The sequence below is a fragment of the Clarias gariepinus genome, chromosome 14 (genome assembly GCF_024256425.1).
Source record: "Clarias gariepinus isolate MV-2021 ecotype Netherlands chromosome 14, CGAR_prim_01v2, whole genome shotgun sequence".
Taxonomy (NCBI): Eukaryota; Metazoa; Chordata; class Actinopteri; order Siluriformes; family Clariidae; genus Clarias; species Clarias gariepinus.
The window spans coordinates 20,442,520-20,466,663 of record NC_071113.1 but is presented as its reverse complement, the minus strand read 5'-3'; the positions used below and the strand labels follow the sequence as shown (position 1 = coordinate 20,466,663).

Genomic DNA, 24,144 nt, shown 5'->3' with positions numbered 1-24,144 from the left:
TTTATTTTCCTTTGTATTTTATTTCTTTTTATTAATATTTATTCCTTATATATAGTTTTTTTTTTTTTTTTTTTTTTTAAGGTCACCGGCGGTCGTATAAGCATTTCACTGCATATCATACTGTGTATGACTGTGTATGTGACAAATAAAATTTGAATTTGAATGTGCATTCACACCTTAGATCGTCTTTTGTCATTCACCTTCCAATTACCCCCATCACACACTCTGTACACTGTTGCTATGTTTGTTAGGGCACTTGGTTATACACAGCACTTTAATATATAAAACACTTACTTACTGGTTTGTTTTGTTTTAAATATTGCTTATTACCTTATTTAGCAAAATAAACAATGTTATCATTGTATAAATTATTAACATATTTATGTCTTTTAGTTAAGGACAAAAACAGACCCTGCGCTTGTGTTTAGGACTGAGGCTGAACAGCTGTGTTCATAGGTTTAATCAACGATTTACAAGCCGACAGTTAAAGCATTTGTGGATGGAAAAGTGTGTGTGTGTGTGTGTGTGTGCGCGCTCCTGCATTTCTTTGTTGGCTTTAACACAAACACATTGGCACAGACATGTCTAAAGAACCCCTCCCCCTGCCCCCCCAAAAAAACACACACAGACACAATGTCATAGTCAGTATTCTCCACTGAGGTTTCTCACTTTCACATGGAGTTCTTAAAACCCCAAAATTTATTTATACTGAGAAAAATAATTATTGGTCACATAATTACATACTAGCACAGATACATATGATCAAGTGTTTAACTGTTGTTTTCATTTTTTTCCATGACAATAATAATTATGTATATTATTACTGATTAGCCAACTCTTTGACTATTTAACACAAAGTCATCTCCCATTTTTTGCCCATTGAAGTAGTTCAAGTAAATGTTTTTTTTAATACCCAAACAATCCCCCAACAATTAAAACATGCACACATGACTTAAAAAATAAAATTCTTCCAAAACTAGTCAAAGGTAAAACAGTAATTTGTAAAAACAGGTGAATACATGTTGTATTATGCTTAAAGGTTAGTAAAATACCCGGATAACACCAGCTGCTTATCAGTCTCTATCTGGTTCTTTTATATTAAAATATCTATTTTAAAAACTATTAAAGATGGAACAGTTGAAGTCATTGTTTTCCCCAAAGTATCAGACGTTTTGTAATTTTATGTTCAGAATATAGACCTGACCAAACATCATTCTAAAGCTGTTGCACTGTGATGTCACCCCTTCTACAGCTTCCTCTACAGCTTATCTGGGCTCCTCCAGTAGCTCCAAAAGGCCAACCGTCATCAGTCTTACCCAATCCTCCACAGCGGAGCTCTGATTGAAGAAAACAGGAGAATTTAGTGAAGACCAAGATAAATGAACTTGGCAGAATATCTAGTTGTAATAAATATAAAAGATATTAGTAAACCTACACCATAGAGTGTGTAAAATACTGTGTTGGGGAATTCTGGAATGTAAATTCTGGCATCTTTGTTAGCATCAACCCCGGTCTGTCTGTATTATTGTCTCCATTAAATTAACTGAGAATTTACTTACTGCGCTTTTCATACAAATAAGTTAAGCGATATAACACTCGTATATGAGCATTAGTTCATCTCTGAAGCCAAACTATAACTTACCGAGTACTGAAGCCCCCCACATCTCCCCTCACCACACACACCTCCCCCCACTCCTTAACTGATAAACACTTCAGAGTTTTTATCCAGCCTAAGGTGCAAACTTACAGCCAAAGTGGGTAAAATATAAACCTGGTTATGAGCGTTTATCTCGCTCCTATACATATCCTCAGCTTGTGTCCTTTATGAACTGCATCACATTATATTCACAGAAATACCCTGCAGAATAACTCTTACCTAAAGAATAAATAAATGTTGAATTTATCCAGAAAACACTTAGTCAGATTCTGAAGGTATTTTCAGAGAGCACAAACATTCTTCCTCGGGTAGTGCAGCTTTTGTAATAGGGACATTAATAGTACTTTTTAAAGCTTTAGCATCTTTTTTAGTTAAAGAGTAGTGACATTGTGAGTTTGTGACACTGACAGTAAGCTGCATTGTTAACTCCAGACTTGGTAAACAGATCATTAAGTTATCTAAAGTCACATCTGACCGCTGCTGGTGCTGCCAGTGATTTTCAAAACAGGCAATAAAAAATTAAACTGGGAAATAAACTGTAAACTAATCCCAAACAAATTTTATAAAATAAAACACCACTTACCGCGAATAGTCCTTAGGCCGCCATCTTCATTTCTGTAGTGCAGTTTGGTAGCGTCAGTTTGGCGGGGGTAGGGGCGGGTTGTTAAAATCACGTGATTGCAACTCAGCACAGCTAAATTGTTGGCTTGTGTCTTAACGTGTTCTTGAGAACGAAGCGCCATCTACTGGTGTAACACGGTAAATGAATAAATAGGGCTTGAATGGGTGCGTTTACTGTGAAATCTTGACACGCCTTTCTGAAAGGAAAAGGAGGGGGGACTACGCCGTCCATAGGGCAGCCGCACGCCATTCACACGGTCGCGGCTATTTGACGTGGCTCCATCTGTATCTCATTGCTTCACTACTTGATAAAAAAATCTGACATAATAATGACATTTATACAGAATGTAAAGTAAGTTTTGCCATTTGCCAGTTTAATTTTACTAAAATTTATTAAGGTGGTGTGTGTGTGATTTAATGACTGAGAGAGGTGTTACCAGGTGTGCTACAGGGCAAAGATGTGTGCTTGGACAAGAATACATTAAACGAATGAAATTGGAGTGGTGCTCAGGTAGCTAAATCTGTAGGTTGTTGGCTCTATATTTGAATATCTGAGTTTGAGTCCCACCATTGGTGCCATAGGTTGCCACAACCCATACTACAAAGCCAGTCCCATTTGTGAAATGTTAATTTACCATATGGTAATGTTTAAGACATTACCTAACTGCACTTAACAGGGTGTTTTGCGTTTTCATGTGGACAAAGATATATATATATATATATATATATATATATATATATATATATATTTTTTTTTTTTTTTTTTTTTTTTTTTAAACGAAGTAGAAACATCTCAGTTTTTAAAAATATGTGTGGACATGGCCTAATATGACAAGTGGTTTCTCCAAAGTCAACACAAAATTGTAAAGGTATGCCAAGTCATGCCCTCTGCTCAAGCCAAGCCATGATCTCCCGCAACTCCTTTTCCCACCTCATTCCGCTGCTTTCGATTTGCTGCCTCGTTCATTCATGCTCAAGCACGCCTGTGCCTCATCTCATTTACCACCCTATATAACTCTTCCTCAGACAGTGAACTCTTGCTGAATTATTGCGTGCTCAAAGACCAGTGTTTTTGTGTCTCGTGTTTTTGCCAATAGTACCTTTTTGCCTCTCACCATGTTGACCCTTTTTCACCTCTAGTTATGTCATTAGCTTTACAAATCTGAATTGTTCGCTACAATGACTGATAACCTGGCTTTGAACCTCTGCTTCCACTTTCGACTTAGACTTTATCTATATCCTAAGGATTACTACAACTTTGATCTCCTGACTCTGCAGCTGCTCTCACTTAAACTGCACATTGAATTCAGCTCGTGTGCTGCAGCCTTCACCTCGCAACATAGCCGCGCTCACTCTGCTGCTGCTCTCTCTCTACCTGTGCGTCAGATTCGGCACGCGCGTTGCTGCCTGCATCTCTCCACATAGCCTGCTCACAGCAGCTCTTGCTCAATCTGTATGTTCTCAGCCGCACTCGCTCTGCTGGCCACCGCGCGCGCTCTGTTTCAGTTGTCCCTCAACCCCTACCTACAGCCACTGCCAAGCCACGCCACTGCTCACTTAAAGTAGTGTAATTTTAGACCATAATCTAAATTTCTTAAACTTTCATATTTTGCATTAAAATCAGTTATATTAAACCTACTCTGTTGTGTCTGCTTTTGGGGCCTCCAAGCCTGCTGCACATGGGCCAGCCGTGACAAAAATGCTACTTTACTGACTACTTCTGTATTAAAATTATTCAACCCCTTGATAAGAAACATCTTCAGTACTTAATAAAGCCTTGCATATTTACCCATTATGACCCGCTGATGCTAGATACTAACTTCAGTGCTTTCGAGGGATCGTTCTAGGGTTACTTTGCTGTAACCCTGTTCCCTGAAAAAGCGGGAATGAGATGCTGCGTGAAAACAGTATGGGAACGCTATGGGAACGCTCTTTGCGCGACCGGTTGTTGAAGCTTGTGTCTCAAACACGCCAAACATTTTGGCATATATAACCTCAGTCAGGTGACGTCATTTGATTAGGTGCATCTGAAAGTTATAAACATTTTGTCTGAAAGGACGTCCAATCACGCATACAGTGCGGCATTGGAGCGCAGCATCTCGTTTCCGCTTTTTTAGGGAACAAGGTTACAGCAAAGTAACCCAAGACATTCCCTTTTAGAAGCTACACTCAATGCTGCGTAAAAACGCTATGGGAATGAGAAGTCATGCAAGTGTCTGGACCCCCAGGGTTGTGTAGTGTGCGCACAATAGCCAAGGAAGTCTCAGACATAACTTTGGGGGTTGTGCTGGGATGCTGAGTAACATGGACATCCAAACTAAAGAATCTGACAAATGTGTGCGGAGAGGACCAACCTGCCGCATCACACACTTGCTGCAATGGGACACCTCTTGATGAGGCAATTTTTCTGGTCGAATGAGCCCTGAATCTTAGAGGCGAAGTGTGGCCATGCGCCTCGTAGGCAGGAGCAATAGCATCTCTTACCCAATGTAACAATGTTTGTCTAGTGCCGGCCACCCTTCGGTTTGCGGCCCATAACGTATAAGAACCGGCTCTGATTTACGACACTGGCTAGAGTGGTGGATTTACTGTAAATCTGAAAAGCACAAACTGGACTCCGCTGTAAATGGCAGAGAACAAAGGCTTTAAGAACAACTGGGTGCATAGTCGAGAATGGAACCTCCGGAAGATAGTTTGGGTGAGAATGCCAAATAGCTTTGACTAGCCCAGGGGCAAAGTCTAAGCAAGATGAGGAGGCTGACCAAGCCTGCAAATCTCCAGTTCTTTTTTTAAAGAAGTAATGGCCATAAGAAAAAACATCTTAAGGGTCAGAAGCCTGACAGGCGCTGACTATAGTGGTTCAAAAGGGGGTGTCAACCAACCCCTCTGGCACAATAGCTAGACAGCTAGGCAGCCTCAACTGTTTAGTTCCATGAAGAAAGCAGGCAACTAAAAGGTGCTTTCCACAGAAACCCCATCAGTCAGAACATTCACCCCCGAAATAGTGGCTATGTACGTTCTGAGAATACTAGGGCATAAGCCTGAGGTCAATTTTCTTGTAGCAACTCCACCACTGAAACAATTTGGCAGTGGACTGGGTCTACATGTTTTACTATGCACCAATTTTCAATACACTCCATTTGAGGGCATAAGTTCTCCTAGTGGAAAAAGTCCTAGCACTTAGTATAGTTTTAATTACAGTGGCTGGAAGACCAGCCTCTCTATTCACTGGTCCCCCTTAGGGGCCAGACGGGAAGGTAAAGAGCTCGGGCTGGGGATGGAATGTCGTCCCCTGTGCCTGAGACAGAAGCTCCCTCCTCACAGGAAAGATATTAGATCTAAACACTACACACTGGTCGGCCGACGGGGCACTATCAATACGAGGCGCAAGTCTTGTTGACGGACTTTCGACAAGACTCCCGAGAGCCACTTATGGGCCATTGCCTGACTACTTCGAGGTGGGCTGTCCAAACCCCGTGTGTCACAGCTTGCCTGAACAGCAAGTCTGCTCCAATATTCATATGCCCTGGAATGTAAATTGTCCTGAGGGACAGAAACTTGTCCTGTGCCCCAAAGCAGAATCTGGTGCGCTAGCTTTTCCCAGGCGATTATTTACGAGACTAGCGAGTTTTATCCACCCGCACTAGGACATGGTAGCCTCTCAGCTGCTGAAGAGAGTATTTTGGGGCCAGAAAAAGAGTCAACGTTTCGAGGCAATTGATGTGCCACGCAAGAAGGGCCAGGGGTAGCTCAGTGGTTAAGGCATTGGACTACGGTTTTGAAGATCCCAGGTTCAAACCCCACAACCACCAGGTTGCCACTGTTGGGCTTTTGAGCAAGGCCCTTAACCCTCAACTGCTCAGATGTGTAATGAGATAAAAATGTAAGTCGCTCTGGATAAGAGCGTCTGCCAAATGCCTAAATGTAGTATAAATGTAAGATGGCCCCTCCAACATCCCTTAGGCTGGATGGCCATCTAAGACTGGACCACAGCCCGTGAAGGAAGCATCTGTCGTTAGCAGTTTGCGATGACAACACAGACCTAGGGTGGGACCCAAAGTCAAAAACCAGGGTCTGAACGACATAGAAAGGGTAGGAAGTGCTAGGCGCATAACCCTTCTTGCCTCTGGGGATTGGCCCTTGGATGAAATCCCCTGGCTTTTAGCCACAACTGAAGAGATCTCATGTGCAGAAGGTCCAAGGATATCACTGTGGAAACAGCTGCCATGAGACTTAACACTCTCTGAAAGTAGTAAAAGTTACTTTCTGGCCTAGCTTAATCTCCTTTAGCGTATTGAAAATGGATTCGACACGTGTAGGAGATAGCTTTGCCTGCATCGCGGCCGAAACTCATATGACACCCATAATATGTTGTACTTTAGCAGGAAAGAGAACGCTTTCCATGGTGTTGAGTCACAATCCTAAGAATTGAAGTGAGCTAGGATGACATCTTGATGTCGAAGCACTAGCTTCTAAGACTGAGCCAAAATCGGCCAGTCGTCTGTGTAATTTTGGATACGGAAGGCCTGGAATCATAGAGCCAGGGCTGCATCTATACATTTTATATATTGCGGGTGACATGGCTTGGCCTAATGGAAGGACCTGATACTGGTAGGCTTCGCCCCCGAAAGCGAACCTCAGGAACTTCCTGTGTTGTGGCAATATTTTCGTATAAAAAATATGCGTCCTTCAGGTCGATGGTCACAAACCAATCCTCTGGTTGGATTTAAGAAACAATAATTTTGGCTGTCAACATTTTGATATTCAGCCCACAAAGATGTAAAATTGGGCGCAACCCCCCCGTTTTTTTTGGAAAATACTAAAGAAATACTGACTGTAATAGCCCGATTCTCTGTCTGTCTCGTAGACCTTCGCCTCCCGAAACCTAGTGGTGGTGGTGTTTACGGCTTCGCCAAAACGATAGACGTCATCGATAGACCCACCAGTGCTCAGATCTCTTAGTAGGTCCGCCTGGTATGCCTGCAAAGCCATTGTGTGTTGGGCACCACCAGCCTGACCCGCTGCCTGAAAAAGCTTTTCCCTCCAACGAAGAGATTAGTCTACTGCGCTTTTTGCATCAACGACATTTGAATTAATGTCAATAGCACAAAAACACAGGATAAATACGGCTTATTCCATGAAAGAGTTCATTTATCATGGAGGTTGCCAAGAAGGGGAGGAGCAATCGTTGAGGCCCCTCTTCCGGTCACCCGACAGAAACCTGTCATCTAACTTTGAGCGTTTGGAGGATTTTTTAAAATATATATATTTTTTTCCACAAATTGAGGTGTTCGACTGTGCGTTTTACCACCTCTAATAACAACTAATACGCTCGATTATCATAAAGGAGCGCTCTAAAGTGATAGTTTCCATGTCCACGAAAGTGAGAAAGAAAGTTTCTCTCACAAATTGTTTGACATAAAAGCTTCAACAACCGGTCGCGCAAAGAGTATTTCCATACCGTTTTCATGCACAATCGGGTGTAGCTTTTGAAAGGGAACTTAATCCATTCCTCTTGGGCTTTTGCCAGTTTAGTTTAACTAAAATTCATTCATTACAAAATTAATTTGTAAAAGGTTAGCCATGTTTTTCAACTAGGGGCATCTGGGTGTACTGTACGATAATATAACTGGTGGTTGGATTTGTTTTTTTTTTTTAATTAAGCTAGATTTCAAAATAAAACATTAATCTATTACAAAGCAATTTTGTAATGGAGTTTAGTCGTTATTAACCTACATATATCATATCTTCATTGAACACATGAGGAAGCAAAGCAGCCCCAGAGCATCACTGGGCCACCACCATGTGTCACTGTAGGCAGGGCGCAATTTTCTGCATATGCCTCACTACTGATTCATAGTCACAAAAAAAAATGTTCTATGAGTGCATAGAACAGAATTCCTAAACTTCTCTGTCTCTTTTTCTATGGTTCTTAGCATATTGGAGCCAATTTAGCAGGGTATGTCTTGAGCTGACCTTCATTGTTCAGTATGCATCTTGTAGTGCAACCAAATCTTTCTGTAGGTCCTCTGCAGTCAGTTAAGGGTTTTTTAACACTTGCCACCTCAGGAATTTGGTAGCAGCAGTTGATAGCTTCCTCTTTCTGCACAAGTAGTCCAGCCACTCTTCCTTTAATGTTGAACTTGCAAAATAGGCTTTCCACTGTATTTCTAGGATTATCTCAAGCTCAAACGCATTTTGGTTATGCAGCAGAACAATGAACCAGAACACACCAGCAAGTCCATTTTCCAATTGACACAGTAATTCACAAATAAATTGTTAAAAAAAATCATACAATGTGATTTTCGGATTTTTCTTTTTAGATTCTGTCTCTCAAAGTGGAAATGCATCTATGCTAAAAATTGTAAACCCCTTCATGATTTCTAAGTAAGAGAACTTGCAAAATCACAGCGTGATCAAATACTATTTGACCTCACTATATATATATATATATATATATATATATTCTCTTCATTGTCTGACTTTTCTGACACTGCCAGCCTGTTTGGGTGTTTAATTTGTGAAAAAAAAAATTAAATTAAATATGTAATTATTAGTGTCCACCACAGCTTTTCTTTTTTATATTTCTGCTCTCAGCTGCACACAGATCTGGACAAAGGACACAGTGAAGTGAAATATACTCTCTCAGGAGAAGGGGCCGGCACCATCTTCACCATTGATCAGACAACTGGAGATATTCATGCCTTACGCAGCTTGGACAGGGAGGAAAAGCCTTATTACACACTCCGAGCACAGGCTGTGGACATCAACACCAACAGGCCCCTGGAGCATGAATCTGAGTTCATCATCAAGGTTCAGGATATCAATGACAATGAGCCAAAATTTCTGGAGGGCCCTTATAGAGCTAGCGTCCCTGAGATGTCGCCTGTGGGTAAGGACATTCTTAAAGTTTGACCTTGCAAATAAATTTATTAAGAAGTTTCCAAACAACATGATATTATATCAGATTCTTGGAGGCTTGCATAGAAAATGTAATTTTGTAATTCTTCCAAGGTAGGCAAGGAGGCTGAGATAGAAATATTAATTCTATCATAGTTTTGGATTTTATTGAAAGTCAAACAAGTTACCAAACTGCACAATAAAGCAGGCAATTCATCGTAAAATACTTCTTACATTATATGAAGTGGTGATAAACATTTAAATAAACCTTATATTCAAGGCCTATTTTTAAACCTTGAACCAAGAGAGGCTACAGGGTAATATTCTGTCTGTTTTTCTTTTTTAAAACCTCTTCCACCCAAGGGGTACAACTTATACCCTCTTGCGGGTATGGTCTTACACAGCATGCAAGCCTCCTCAATTGTGGTAAACTTAATATTTTTACAAAATTCTTGCTTTACGGTAGAATCCATTCATTTACCCCCACCACTTAGAAAATGCACAGCACCCCATTCTTGGGGGCAAATCTTCAGAGACACCTTTTAAAAGTCAGTAAAAGTTTTAAAGCCATATTTAATTTCTAATGCACAACTTTTATTTGGTTTGATAAACTTTTACATTACTTATAAATTGTATACTTTTTAATCATTCGATAATGAAAACCTTAAGTTACTATAGGATTTTATTTTTAGGTGGCCGTCAGCAAATTATAAGTTGAATTATCTGTTTTTCTGCAAACTTGATTGTCTGATAATTAGTGCCATCCAGTTACACATGTTCATAATCATGTAACAAATTTTGACTTAAGACTTGAGAATTCAACAGTAGAGTAAAATGTAGATGTTGCGTACCCAAGAAATACATTCCTATAGAATGATTCTTAGAACCCATCTTCTCATTGTGTTTCAAGCATTCACATTTTTTTGTTATTAAGTGGTCAAAATGTGCTTTATACTTGATCCTCTAAAAATATGGTAAGAAGAGTGACAGAACTTGCAAAATCTTGTCCAGCCTGACTTCCATACTTTGTAATTATTGTTTATAAATTGTTGATGAACTCTTAGTCAGTACAAATTGAAAAAAGTAAGCAAGTGTGAGATACTTCATTTTTACACCATCCAGAGTGTCACTGGCGAAGCACACACAAGTGGAAAGGCATGGTTAGTGCTAACAATTCATGGGCAGTGGCTCAAATTGTGAGGTCAGCTGTTGTCTTGAAGGTAACATACTGAATGATTTACCTAAGCATTTACCATCACTGGTTAGTAGCTGTTGCCTTGTTGGGGGAGTGCCCAATGACTAAATTAGGGAGAAATCCAGTTTTATCATTAAAATATATTTGTAAATGATTAATACTCTGCACTGTTTATTTAAGTTTTTTATATACATACTATACTTCAATTCAATTTTATTTGTATAGCATTTGTATTTAAGGTAGCTTGAGCACACAACTTTTGATTTTATCCAAACTTTTATTTAAAGGATTTTTATAATGAGACTTGCCCTTCATCACACCTGGTTCCTCAGTCATGTTATTATCAGTTAAATGTGCCCTTATCACGCACAGCTGGTTAACCATGCTATGAATATGGGAAGGCATTAGGGAAACTTCATATGATTTGCGTAAAAAAATTATCACAACATGCATTAATTAATATTGACAGCCCTGGAATTTATACAGTTCAGCCAATTTAATTAAAATAAACTAAAATTTATATACCACTTTTAACCATGACTATTGTCACAAAGCAGCTTTACAAAACAAAAAAAAAACATAATATTTATCATGAACTCTATGTGGGGGTTTGCGTGGCATAATTTACGGAGGCAAGATAACGGTTTAAAAGTTCCTTTATTCAAGTCGAACACAAAACAATAGGTCTTTTCTTAGAGTTCCTCGTACTCTTTAATTTCACTTCATAAATTAAAGTATAATCATCACGAAAAGCTTAACGATAACCAACACAACAAAAGCTAGACGCCTGACTGAACTTCAGGCAGGAACGTCAGGCTATTTATAAGGATTCCCTTAATTACTTTGTGCTTGCCTCACCTGACCGAGGTGCAGTCTGGGATATGAAGTTTTCCGTCAAAACTACAACACAAAAAAACAAACTTTGGCGCCCAAAGACTCCTTACAGTACAAACGCGATGTCCTCGCTATAGCGGATGCGTCGGAGGAGCGACATCCTTGATCTCAAGCAGAGGCGGAGGAGGAGGAAGCGCGATGCCCTCGATCTCGAGCAGAGGCAGAGGAGGAGAAAGCACGACGCCCTCGTTCTCGAGCAGAGGAGGAAGAGGAAGCGCGGCGTCCTCGATCTCGAGCAGAGGGGGAGGAGGACGAAGTGCAACGTCCTTGATCTCGAGCAGAGGAGGAGAAAGCGCGACGTCCTCAATCTCGAGCGGAGGAGAAGGAAGCGCAACGTCCTCCCCATTCAGCAGCGGTGCGTAGCCCTCCCAGTCGAGTGGAGGCGGAGGCAGAGAAAGCGGTCATCCTCGCTGTTCAGCCGAGGTGGCAAAAGCGCCGTATCCTCAGTGTCTAAGAGCGGAGGCAGCAGAAGAGGAGACGCTTTGTCCTCACTGTCCAGCTGAGACGCGCAAATTCTCTAAGTCGAACGGAAGAGAAAGAGGGAGAACATCCGGACCTGCAGCGTGGCTCTCCCGAACCTGGACGGGAGGTTTTGAAAGCGCTCCTTATTCTATTCCGCCCAAAATGTGCAGATATCTCTCGTTTCATTCCTCCATTGCAGCTCAGTCTGGGGTTCCTTTTCTCCCTCGCCACCAATAATCATCACGACTAAACTTCCTGACTAAACTTCAGTCAGGCTTTTTATAAAGATTCCCTTAATTACTCGCCTCGGCTCAGGTGAGTGCTTCCCTCACCTGACCGAGGTGCAGCCTGGGATATGGAGTTTCCCATCAAAACACAAAAAAACACAACCAAAAACCAGTCTTTGGGCGCTTGGGCGCCCTCTAGGGGCTACCCCTTACAATATTCTACTTCAAACAAAACAATTAGGCTAAATATTTGATTCTGATTCAGCAGTGATTCAAGTTATCATGTCATTTTACCATGTTTATGTAATAAAAGATTTTGACAAATACTAGAAATATAAAAAAATCTTCTTTTTCTTCTTCTTTGTATTTTTCAAATGAAAGCAGTCATCATTTCAAGCCTTTTAAACTCATTTTAAAGTGTAACACAAAGGTTGTAAACCAACAGTATCTTCCCATTTTATTATGTGCTTTGATTTAATGTATGCAATGTCTTACAGCTAGCTTGTGAATCAGGCATTTATGGAGTGTAATTAAGTTTAGGTTCATTCTGCTTGACTGCCCTTTGTTAAAGGGAGTGACAGCATGGTACACTATCACTCTTAAAGGCAGGCCCTGGTATTATTGGCAAGCAGCCATTTTTGCTATAACTTTAATTAAAGTTAGCAGGTAGCCTGTCACTTGAGAGAATTATGGATATGAGAACGTGAGGAAACAAATAAGGAAGTAAAAAAAATAGGAAAGTGCCAGTAAGTGCCTCAAGACCCTTTGGATATGTGAATTTTGTTGCTGTAATAGGCTTTTCATTTTGTGATCTTATTATTATATTATAAGGTTCTATCTGTGTTAAGAATGAGTTGGAAAAGATTATAACAGTAAAGTCACAATTTATTGAACATACAAGAAACCACTTTGTAAAGCCATACATATAACAATTATTTAGTGGGGTATTTATCCATTCCTTTTTTTAGTGAAAACATGTCCTTTATAAAACAAATACAACAAATAAATAAATGGAGCACTATGCTTTTATACTGACAAGAATAATAAAGGTAAACAGCAGCTGCTCAAGTACATCCACATTTCCCTGTTTGGGAATAATACCCAGTGTGCCCTGCATTTATCTGAGCCACTTTTTATGCTTTCCCCCTTGAGCATGAGAGATCAAGGTAATCCACTGGAAGATTGCCTTTCTCTTGATCTGAATGGCAACAATAATTATGACAAATACAAACATCTGCTATAGTCGTCTTAGCCAGTGTCAATATATGAAATTGAATTATTATTAACCTATCTAAACCACTCTGCATACAAAATTTTTAAGCAAATTATAGCTGTCAGATGTCAGAACAATGTCATAATACTGTTTAGGCACCTCTATACCCAGATGCATCTAAAATTGCTGTACAGCCAGAGCAACTCAACAACGGATAAACATTTTTGTAATAGATTAAAAGTTGATGTGGTTACATTTGGGCCTTATGCAATATGTTTATTTGGTGGCACTAGCCCCATAATCTAGAAAAAAAAAAAAAAAAAAACAAACACCAAAATCCAGAAATAAAAAAAAAAAAAAAAATCCAGCTTATTTACATTGTGTATTAATGTTTAAGTGCATAGTTTTATAACGATGGCGTAGAATCAAAATAAAACTTTTCCCTTTAAATCCTGCCTTTTGCATTATGATAGGTTACAGGAATTTGGTCTCATGTGTGATTAGTTTGATCCTCACAGATGAGCCATTCCTAGATCACGATGCAAGCCAATTCAAGAGCATGGAGCATTTAATTAAACACAGCATGTGTTTAGTGCAGTTTAGCAGCATATACAGATCCTCATCACATTATGGTACAGCTGAATTTTCAGCTGTTGATGTGGTTCTGTGCTGAACTTATTTAGAATAGAAATAATATTATACTGAGAGTAAGTAGCAAACCGAATTATAACCAGGATATTTGAAGAGGATATCATAATCCTGTTAAAAGAATATCATAATCCTGTTGTAAAAAAAGTGCTGCAAAGATTTGCGTGGTTAGAAAGAAGGATCTTTTTTTCCATGTGCATTTTTTCACCTAATTTGCATGTATATATGGAAATGTATCCTTGTTTGAGAATTTGAAAGGTAAACAAAAAAGGCATAGTACAAACTAATCAGTGACAGCTATCTGTTGGTGTTGTTTCCATTGTCTAAAATTTACATATTTTTCTTATTTGTGAAAGGCTTTCCCAAGCCAGTAACTGTTGCAAGCATTTGAAAACCTGACACTGCAGTTTTTTTTTGCATGACTATTGGCACTAATACTAAGGTTGGCTACCTCTTAACTACAAACCCGATTTCAAAGACGTTGGGACACTGTCCAAATTGTGCAATGATATGGAAGTTTTAAATTTCAATATTTTATTCAGAATACAACATATATGACATATCAAATGTTTAAACTGAAAAAAAATTCTTAGTTTAAATAAATTTGCAAATTATGGTGGAAAATAAGTATTTGGTCACCTACAAACAAGCAAGATTTCTGGCTTTCACAGACCTCTAACTTCTTTTTTAAGAGGCTTCTCTGTCCTGGTTAGGATTGGGTCTAACAGGCACGTTGTTGATTTAGCTGAGGTGATAAGTTTATACAGCTCTTCCTGTCCTATACCTGTAAAGCACTAAAAATCTAAATGTGAAGACCTCATTTAGACCTGGGCTGATCTGGATCATGAGAAACTATTAGAAGTCAAACCTCCATTATTTTCTTCCTGATACTATAAATCTTTTCACCAAAGAAGTCCATAACTCTTAACTTCTAAACTGTGATGGGATACTCTCTGCAGGCATCTTAGGTTTAGTTAGACGAGCCACTGTACTAAATAAGAACCTGGGATTGTTTTGGTTTCTTGCCTTCAGTTGGCTAAGATGCTCGGTCCTAGCAGTTTTTAGAGCCTGTCTATAGCTGCGCATACAGTGTTTATACGCAATTCGAAAAACTTCTAATTTAGTTTTTTTCCATTTTGCTCGAGGTTACGGGTTGCTCTCTTTAGGGTGCGAGTATGACTGTTGTACCATGGTGCAAGTGTTTTATCTCTGACTTTTTAATCTGATGGGAGCAACAGTGTCTAATGTACTGGAAAAAATAGTGCTTATGCTGCTAGTTACTTTATCTAGATCATCTGCATTTATGGGTCTAATAAGAAATTGGGATTTTTGGCAGATTACTTGTGAATCTGTCTTTAGGATTTGAGGTACCTTACCTCACTTTGAGGTAAGATCTCTATATCAGACATCTATACCATGGGATATAATTAAATCTAGCGTATGAATAAAGCGGTGAGTTGCTCCATTTATATTTTGTTTGACCCCAAAGAAATTAAGTATGTCCATAAATGTGAGTACCAAAGTGTCATTAGCATCATCTACATGAATGTTAAAGTCTCCTACTATCAACACTTTGTCAGAGTTAACCAATAGGTCTGATAGGAGATGTCCAAATTCTTTAAGAAAATCGACATATGGCCCCAGGGGTCTGTACACGGTGGCCATTGTAAAATATAGCAAAGGTTTATTATGTACTTCATTGAGTGCAACATTAATGATGAGCACGTCAAATAAGTTAAACCTGGGTCTTGTTTTCTGAGTAACAGTGAGCACATCATTGTAGATAGTGGCGACACCACCACCGCGACCACGTGCTTAAAGAAATATCCTGACGGAGTAGACTCATTCAGACCAATATATTAATTTGGTTTAAACCAGGTTTCAGTGAGGCAGAGTGCATCAAGGCAATAATCTGAAATTATTTCATTAACAATAAGTGCTTTAGGTGCAAGGGATCTAATGTTGAGATGTCCAAACTTTAGAGATAAATTTCGATTACTTATTTGGCCTTTTTCTGGTTTAATGGTTATCAGATTGTTTTGGGCAGATTTAACGAATTGATTCTTTTTTCTCACTATTCGGGGAACAGACACAATTTCTATAGGACAAGCTATGTGTGTGCGTCTGTTAGTGTGGTAAGTTGTATTGTGGCTAATATTTAAAGAATCTTATGTATGACTTACCGCCAGTTAGATGGTTCGTAGTGTCCTGGAGATGTTGTCAGAGAGGACTGCTGCTCCAGCTCTGCTAGGGTGCAGGCCATCTGTGTGGTACAGCCTAATACGCTCCCAAAAAAACATTCCAGTTATCAACAAGGGGTGTTGTTGACACCAAGATTGTAACCATTCATTAAAGGCAAATAATCTACTGAACTTTTTGATTTCTCGATGAAATGTGGGAAGCGGTCCAGATACAACGATTCTTGTTGTGGGTGATGTGCTGCGGACCTTCTCAACCAGGCTCCTGAAGTCCTTCTTTAGGATCTCCATCTGCCTCAGTCTGGTGTCCTTCGTGCCAGCATGAAGGACCACAGCTCGAATGTTCTTCCTCAAGGCTGCAGGCACCTGTGCAGCAACATCAAAAACACGAGTACCAGGTAAACAGCTAGTGTGCACCTTACCTTTAGCCGTGGTAGGGTAGATGGAGTCTCCGATGACCACCGTGTCGTGTGCCGTCTCGCGGAGAGGAGCGAAGCGGTTTTGGGTCATGATCTCGAAGACAGGTGGTGGCTTGTCCGGGGCATGGCGCTCGTCTTTCACTGCTGCTGTATCCAGGCCTCGTGGTATCCCGGCGCGGGGGTGAAGGAAACCTGGGCGGGCTGCATCTTTTGTGCGTTGGCTCCATGGCCTCCATCTCCAAATCCACTGAGTGCAGCTTGAATGTATCCTCACCTGCACTCACAGGCAGAGACACAACCGACATGGTGTCTAAAAACGTAAATAATCTGCGTGAAAAAAGCATAAACAAACTTGTGATAGCCAGGCTGACAGGCTAGCGATGCACACAAGCAGCGTCTTCAGACTTGTGCTGAAGTTTAGGAGTTCAGGGTTGTTCTTGAGGTTTAGGGTAATAGGGAGCCTCCTTGTGAGGAAAATTGATATTACTAGGATTAAGAATAGGTTCATCAGAGGGACAACCCATGTTAGATGTTTTGGAGATAAAGTCAGAGAGGCCAGACTAAGGTGGTTTTGGGCATGTTCAGAGAAGAGATTGTGAATATATCGGTAGAAGGATGCTGAGGTTGGAACTGTCAGTCAGGAGATCTAGAGGAAGACCAAAGAGGAGATTCATGGATGCAGTGAGAGAGGACATGAAGTTTGTTGGTTTAAGAGAAGAGGATGCAGAGGATAGGGTTAGATGGAGGCAGATGATTCGCTGTGGCGACCCCTGAATGGGGACAGCCGAAAGACAAAGAAGGAGGTTTCTTGGAAGTATTCCTGAGCTCATGTTGTGATTTCCATTACAGTAGCATTCCTGTATGTGATGCAGTGCCATCCAAGGGCCCGAAGATTACGGCCATCCAGTATGTTCTTCCGGCCTTGACACTTATGCACAGAGGTTCTCTAAATCTTTAAATGATATTTGGCACTGTAGATGATGATAATTTTAAACTCTTTGAAATTTTTCTCTGAGGACCTCCTTTCTGATATTGCACCAATATTTTGTTTTGCTGCAGCATTGGGGGAATTGGTGATCCTTTGCCCATCTTGACTTCTGAGAGAAACTGCCACTCTGAGAGGCTCTTTTTTTTACCCAATCATGTAGCCAATTAACCTAATAAGTTGCAAATTGGTCCTTCAGTTGATTCTTATATGTACAACTTTTTCTGGCCTCTTACTGCTACCTGTCCCACCGTTTTTGAAATGTGTAGCTCTTGAATATCTCTGTGAACACAAATGCTAGCTGGTCTGCACAGACTCTAAGGAATCGCCATCTGTTCCTGCTACTTTTCTGGTGTTCACTCTCCTGAAGGCTCTCCTCACGTCATGCTCGGAGATGATGAACGCGTTTCTGGTGCTGGCAGTGTCTTTCTGTCTGCAGCCGTTAGCGCCGCTAGCATTAGCATTGCTTACATCTTAAGCTGCAGCCTCGAATCAAGCATAGAAGGTGTTCAGCTTATCTGCCAGAGACACGTCTGCATTTGTCATACTGGATGTTGGTGCTTTGTAGTCCGTTATTGTTCTCAGTCCCTGCCACAGGACCCTAGAGTCACTCTGTTGGAGTGTCACCAGACGCGTACACCAGTCCCGTGTTATAGGCAGCAGTGCGAGATCTCAGAGCGTCACAGATGGTTATATCCACTCACAGCATCTGATTGGGGAACTGTTTTGATGTTGGTTTTCTGTATGGTATCATCCGCTAGTTTTCCGACAAATCCCACAACTGCTTCCGTAAACACGTTGATGTCATCAGAGCTGTTTTGGAACATTTCCCAGTCTGCGTCATCGAGTGCATCCTGTAGAACCACCCTCTGAACCAGAACTTCCTGTTTGAGCCTTTTGTTAGTATTTTGGCATGAGGAAGATGGCAGCATGATCAGGTTGTAGCTGTCCTTGACTTTTGTATAGCAATGATCCAGTGTTCTTTCGTTCCTGGTGGCGCAGGGGATGTGTTGATAGAAGTTTGGCGCTACGTGTTTGAGGTTGGCGTCGTTAAAGTCCCCCACCACAATAAGCGCAGTGTCCCGGTGTTGTGTTTGGTGCTGTGTGAGTGCCTTATGCAGCTCGCATAGGTGTACAGAGAGTACAGCAGGGGGCTCAGAACACATCCCTGGGGGCTCTAGTGCTGAGAGTGAGTGAGGCTGAGACATGTCCACCCATCCTTACTGCCTGTGGTCTGCCAGTCAGAAAATTGGAGATCCACTGACACATAGATGAGCTGAGTCCCAGGTGCTCCAGCTTGGTAGTGAGTGTGGAGGGAATTATAGTATTAAATGCAGGGCTGTAGTCGATAAAGAGCATTTTCACATAAGTCCCCCTTCTAGTGTCCAGATGAGTAAGAGATGTATGGAGGAGATGAGAGATTGCATTGTCTGTGGAACGGTTTGGACGATAAGCGAACTGTGGTGGGTCCAGTGTGTCTGGTAGTGAAGAAATGATGAAGTCTCTGACCAGGCGTTCAAAGCACTTCATCACTACTGAGGTGAGGGCTACAGGGCGATAATTATTAAGAGAAGCAGGATGAGGTTTCTTCGGGACAGGAACAATGATGGACTCTTTGAAGCATGTGGGGATCACCGACTGAGATAAAGAGATGTTGAATATCTCAGTGAACACAGGTGCTAGCTGGTCTGCGCAGGCTCTGAGAATACGACCTAAGATCCCGTCTGGTCCTGCTGCTTTCCTGGTGTTCACTCTCTTGAAGGCTCTCCTCACGTCATGCTCGGTGATGATGAACGCGCTTCCGGTGCTGGCAGTGACTTCCTGTCTGCAGCCGTTAGCGCCGCTAGCGTCTTTAGCTACAGCCTCAAAGCGAGCATAGAAAGTGTTTAGCTCGTCTGCCAGAGACACGTCTGCGTTCATCATACCGGTTGTTGTTGCTTTATAATCCGTAATTGTCCTTAATCCCTGCCACAGGCTGCTAGAGTCACTCTGTTGGAGTTGTGACTCTAGTTTCCTCCCGTAGCGCTGCTTTGCCTTTTTCACCGCCTTCCGGACGCTGTATGACGCAGCCTTGTACGGTTCCATGTCCCCCGACACGAGTCCCGTGTTGTAGGCAGCGGTGCGAGATCTCAGAGCGTCGCGGATGGTTTTATCCACCCACGGCTTCTGGTTGGGAAACGTTTTAATAGTCTTTTTTTCCACGGTATCATCCGGTAGTTTCCCGATGAATCCCACAACCGCTTCCGTAAACACGCTGACGTCACCATCGGAGCAGATGTCCCAGTCTGCGTCATCGAGTGCGTCCTGTAACGCGGCCACCGATTGGTCCGTCCAGCGCGCGACCTCCCTCTGAACCGGAACTTCCTGTTTCAGCCTTTGTTTGTATTTTGGCATGAGGAAGATGGCGGCGTGGTCGGATTTACCAAACGGTGGACAAGATTGTGCCTTGTAACCCTCCTTGACAGTTGTATAACAATGATCCAGTGTCCTTTCGCCCCTGGTGGGGCAGGTGATATGCTGATAAAAGTTCGGCGCTGCGCGTTTGAGGTTGGCACTGTTAAAGTTCCCCGCCACAATAAGCGCAGCGTCCCGGTGTTGTGTTTGGTGCTGTGTGAGTGCCTCATGCAGCTCGCATAAGGCAGTGTCCGTGTCCGCTTGTGGTGGAATATAAACAGCGTTGATTATGACCGATGTGAACTCCCGAGGTAGATAAAAAGGACGACACATGATGGACAGTAGTTCCAGATTTGGTGTGCAGGAGCGTGTGCACCAGCTGCTGTTCACCATTAAACACACGCCGCCTCCCCTCGACTTCCCCGAGTTCTGTGTCCTGGCCATGCGGTGAACAGAGAAGAACTCGGCCGGCTGGATGGCGTGGTCCGGCACCGCTGGGTTCAGCCATGTCTCGGTGAAGCAGAGGAGATTGCAGTCCCGAATGTCTCTCTGGAACTTTATCCTGGCCCTGAGGTCATCGAGCTTATTTTCCAGTGACTGGACGTTGGCGAGCAGGATGCTAGGCAGAGGTGTGCGGTGTGCACGTGCTCTCAGCCTGTTCCTGATGCTGGCTCGTTTCCCTCGGGGCCGCCGCTTCGCGTCGCGTCCTTTGTTGTCCCTCAGGATCTCACTTGGCCAGCTCGGATCCGGAGTTAAAAACGTCGAATTGTAAGTACATTGTATACCAATAGAAACAAGAGTGTCTCTATCATAACTAATGTACTCCATGGTGGTAATTTAACTGGTTTTAAAACGCTAAAAACTAACTTAAAGAACAAAAACAAAGAAAAGGTGGTCGGAGCAGTCGTGACGGCAGCCGAACTCACCGGCGCCATCTTGAACAGTGTACACACTGAACATAGGTGTAATTGCTGTGTACATAGCTGTTTTATAGTGTCATGTTTCACGCACAGATCCATTTAATACTTTAGTTCTAACATAGGTGAGCCATTGTTCTTTGGGAAACAGACTGGAAATTCACACAGTTAATTAGCCCTGTCTTCCTTTAAGCAGTTGTGTACACTCAGTAATATGTTTCAGATTAAATAATCAAATACAGCATTAAGCCACTAAAAAAAAAAACTCAAAACTTATCCAACAATTACTGAAAACGAGCAAAATATTTAATACTGACTCTGGACTTTATTAAATGGATACATTTTTTTATTATTATTAATAAAATATTTCACTTGTAAAGAATAAATGCTGCTTTTTGTATATTATGGTAGAATTATATTATGATGTGTGTTGCCAAACAAATTAAACCAAAACAAAACAAAAATGTACCTATACGTTTCTGGTTAAGACTACATAGTTACCACTGAATATCACCACTCCCTCTCTTATTAATTCTCTATTGCATTCTACATAGGATCATGGCCTTCCTCCAGCATCCCTACAGCACTGCTTTGCTGTCAAACATGGCTGGCTTTAGTTCATTGGATTAAAGCCTGGAGATCTCACTCAGCCGAAATTTTAATGTCATTGTTAACCACCTACTAGCCACAGGGTGCTGTGTTAAAGAGGTCCTATTATGCTTTTTCAAATATTTTCTTTTATGCAGTGTGTCATGTAGCTGTATGTGAACATAAACTATCTGCATTATCTGTGACGATGACAGTGCACGATAAATGGGGACAGGGGTAGCTCAGTGGTTAAAGCATTGGACTACGGTTCGGAAGATCCCAGGTTTAAACCCCACAACCACCAACTTGCCACTGTTAGGCCCTTGAGCAACGCCCTTAACCCTCAACTGCTCAGATGTATAATGAGATAAAAAATGTAAGTCGCTTTGGATAAGAGCGTCTGCCAAATGCCTAAATGGAGTTTTTGTCTATTAAAAAAAAAAATCGGCTCACATTCGCCTAAACTAGTCGTTAGCCAATCTATTTTTACTCTGTTACGGATCCACGTCACTCTAACATATTTGCATAATGTCCGCCCACGTTCTATGTTGCAAACAACTTGCCTGCCATCTTACAATTAACGTTAGCACACTCTTGTTAATGTGACCGAGCATTCATGCTAGTAATACTTTGTAATATATAAAAACAATAAAAACATGAGCAAACGAAATCCTTTTTAACTTTTTTTTCTCCACTATTTACCAAAACTGAACTTAAAACTCGCGAAGTGGCAAGGCAAATGCACACGGCAAGCCCCAAAGAAAAAAAATGCCTCCGCACACCCGAAGTGCGCATGCCCCGTGCCGCGAGTTTTAAGTGCCCTTTCCCTGACCTGCCTTCAAAAAAACAGTCAGGAAAGAGCAGGGGGGGACTAGAGAAGGAGAGATTGTTGTGGATTTTTTAACTGGATTATCTCTGACTAGACATATTCTATGGACTTCTCACCCTCCGTCATCGGCCTCTCGGGCTTCATTAACCCCGGTGAGACCAAACCATACTCGATATATTTGGATAACACGCATACAATAAACACAGACCTCTGACCTTTTCCAGTCACTCGCACACATACCGTTTATTATATATAGTTTGTAAATATTGTTTATATCTTTGTTTGGTTGTGATGCACCTTTTTCATTTACTTTATTTAGTTTTGTATAATACACGTTTGCTTTATCTACTTGTTTGTGTTTGTCCTTTTTGCTTTTTTTTGGTATGTGCACACATACAATAAACACCGACTACGGACATTTTCCACTCACTCGCATTCACATACACATACAGTTTATTATATGTCGTTTGTAAATATTGTTTATATCTTTGGTTGTTTTGCACTTTTTTCGTTTACTTTATTTAGTTTTGTATAATACACGTTTGCTTTATCTAATTGTTTGTGTTTGTTCTTTTCGCTCACCGGCCTTTTAATGCAACACTGACACAAAGATAAAAGACCTCTCGATTTTTGTAGCCACAGTTAATATAAAATTATCTGGTCGTTACACGGTAAAACCAACGCCATCTTTTCTATGTATTGACGGGTCTCCAGAGCTGTCGTTCAGTTATGGTCATGGACATTTTGTTTTCTGACACACACCGTTGCGGTTGATCAGTCATAAATCACCGTGCCATCTAACCAATTACCGCAGAGGGCTCACGGAAAAGAGGGGTTTATATATATATATATGTATACATAAAATGTGTGTATGTGTAAATTATATGTGCATATATAGTTTGATAATATAAAGACACAGACAGACATATCATTATAACTCTCAGAAAAAACAACTTTACCTTCAGCTATTAAAGGGTAGAGAACAGTCACACTTTTTAATGATATGTTAATTTAAAAAAAATAACATTTGGTAATAAGGACAGTTATTCATTCCCTCTGTATTTTTCCAGGAACTTATGTGACAAAAATAACAGCAACAGATGCAGACGATCCCACTTATGGCAATAGTGCAAAAGTTGTGTATAGCATTCTGCACGGTCAGCCATACTTCTCTGTAGAGCCTGAAACAGGTAAGCTTTTTATTCCTTGCTTAATTGTTTTAAGTATATGTTTAAAATGTACTTTATACTATACAGTACATATCCTGGGGGGAAGTATTAGCTAGGTTGCTGGTTTGAGGATTCAGGTTCAGAGTCCTGCCATTGGTGCCACTACACAGCTACTGCATGTACTGCTGGACCCAAACCCAAATAAAATGGTAGGCTCGCATCAGGAAGGGTATCCAACAACAATACTATATTATGATTCTTGTATTATTCCAAGCAGTAAATAAAATACTCAAATAAGGGGAAACAGAGGGGTAAATTAATTTTTACATAAAAAATGAACTAAAATAGGTTCTACTACTAAGAAGTTAGACATGGTTCAATTGCTTATTTCTGTTAGCTATTTCTTAACTTCATTAAGCTTTTGCCTGTCATCCAGTTTTTCTGACACATACAGCTTCCATAGCAGGGAAGCTAATATCATGTCCAAATAATTCTACCCAGAGGTGGTATATGTATGGAAAAAAGAAAAAGATCAAGTCCTTGAGAAACACCAACCTATTATGTATGCATGGATTTATTAACAGTTAACGGTTTAAGCTGATTGCATTAGTCAATTGAATCCTAAACCAAGCAAGAACCATTCTTTATCTTGTAACTTAATATTTCTGTCTTAAAAAATATCGTGAGGTAATGTATTAAAAGCTGCACTGAGACCAAGCAACACAGTTTTAATGTAAACATAACGCATTACATAGACCAAATATAAATAAATAAATAAATGAATACTTCTGGTCTAAATAAAGTCAATGCACAGGATGCAATTTAATT

The 24,144-nt window shown here is 40.9% G+C and overlaps 1 protein-coding gene across 1 annotated transcript in view; it reads left to right on the top strand.

Annotated features, from left to right (window-relative positions):
• Nucleotides 1–24,144, top strand: part of LOC128541034 (cadherin-12) — a 169,532-nt gene that overhangs the window by 39,904 nt on the left and 105,484 nt on the right. The window contains exons 2-3 of the mRNA XM_053511116.1: nt 8,876–9,170; nt 23,218–23,337. Coding sequence (XP_053367091.1) covers nt 8,876–9,170; nt 23,218–23,337 — 415 coding nt within the window. The remainder of the gene's footprint in view (nt 1–8,875; nt 9,171–23,217; nt 23,338–24,144) is intronic.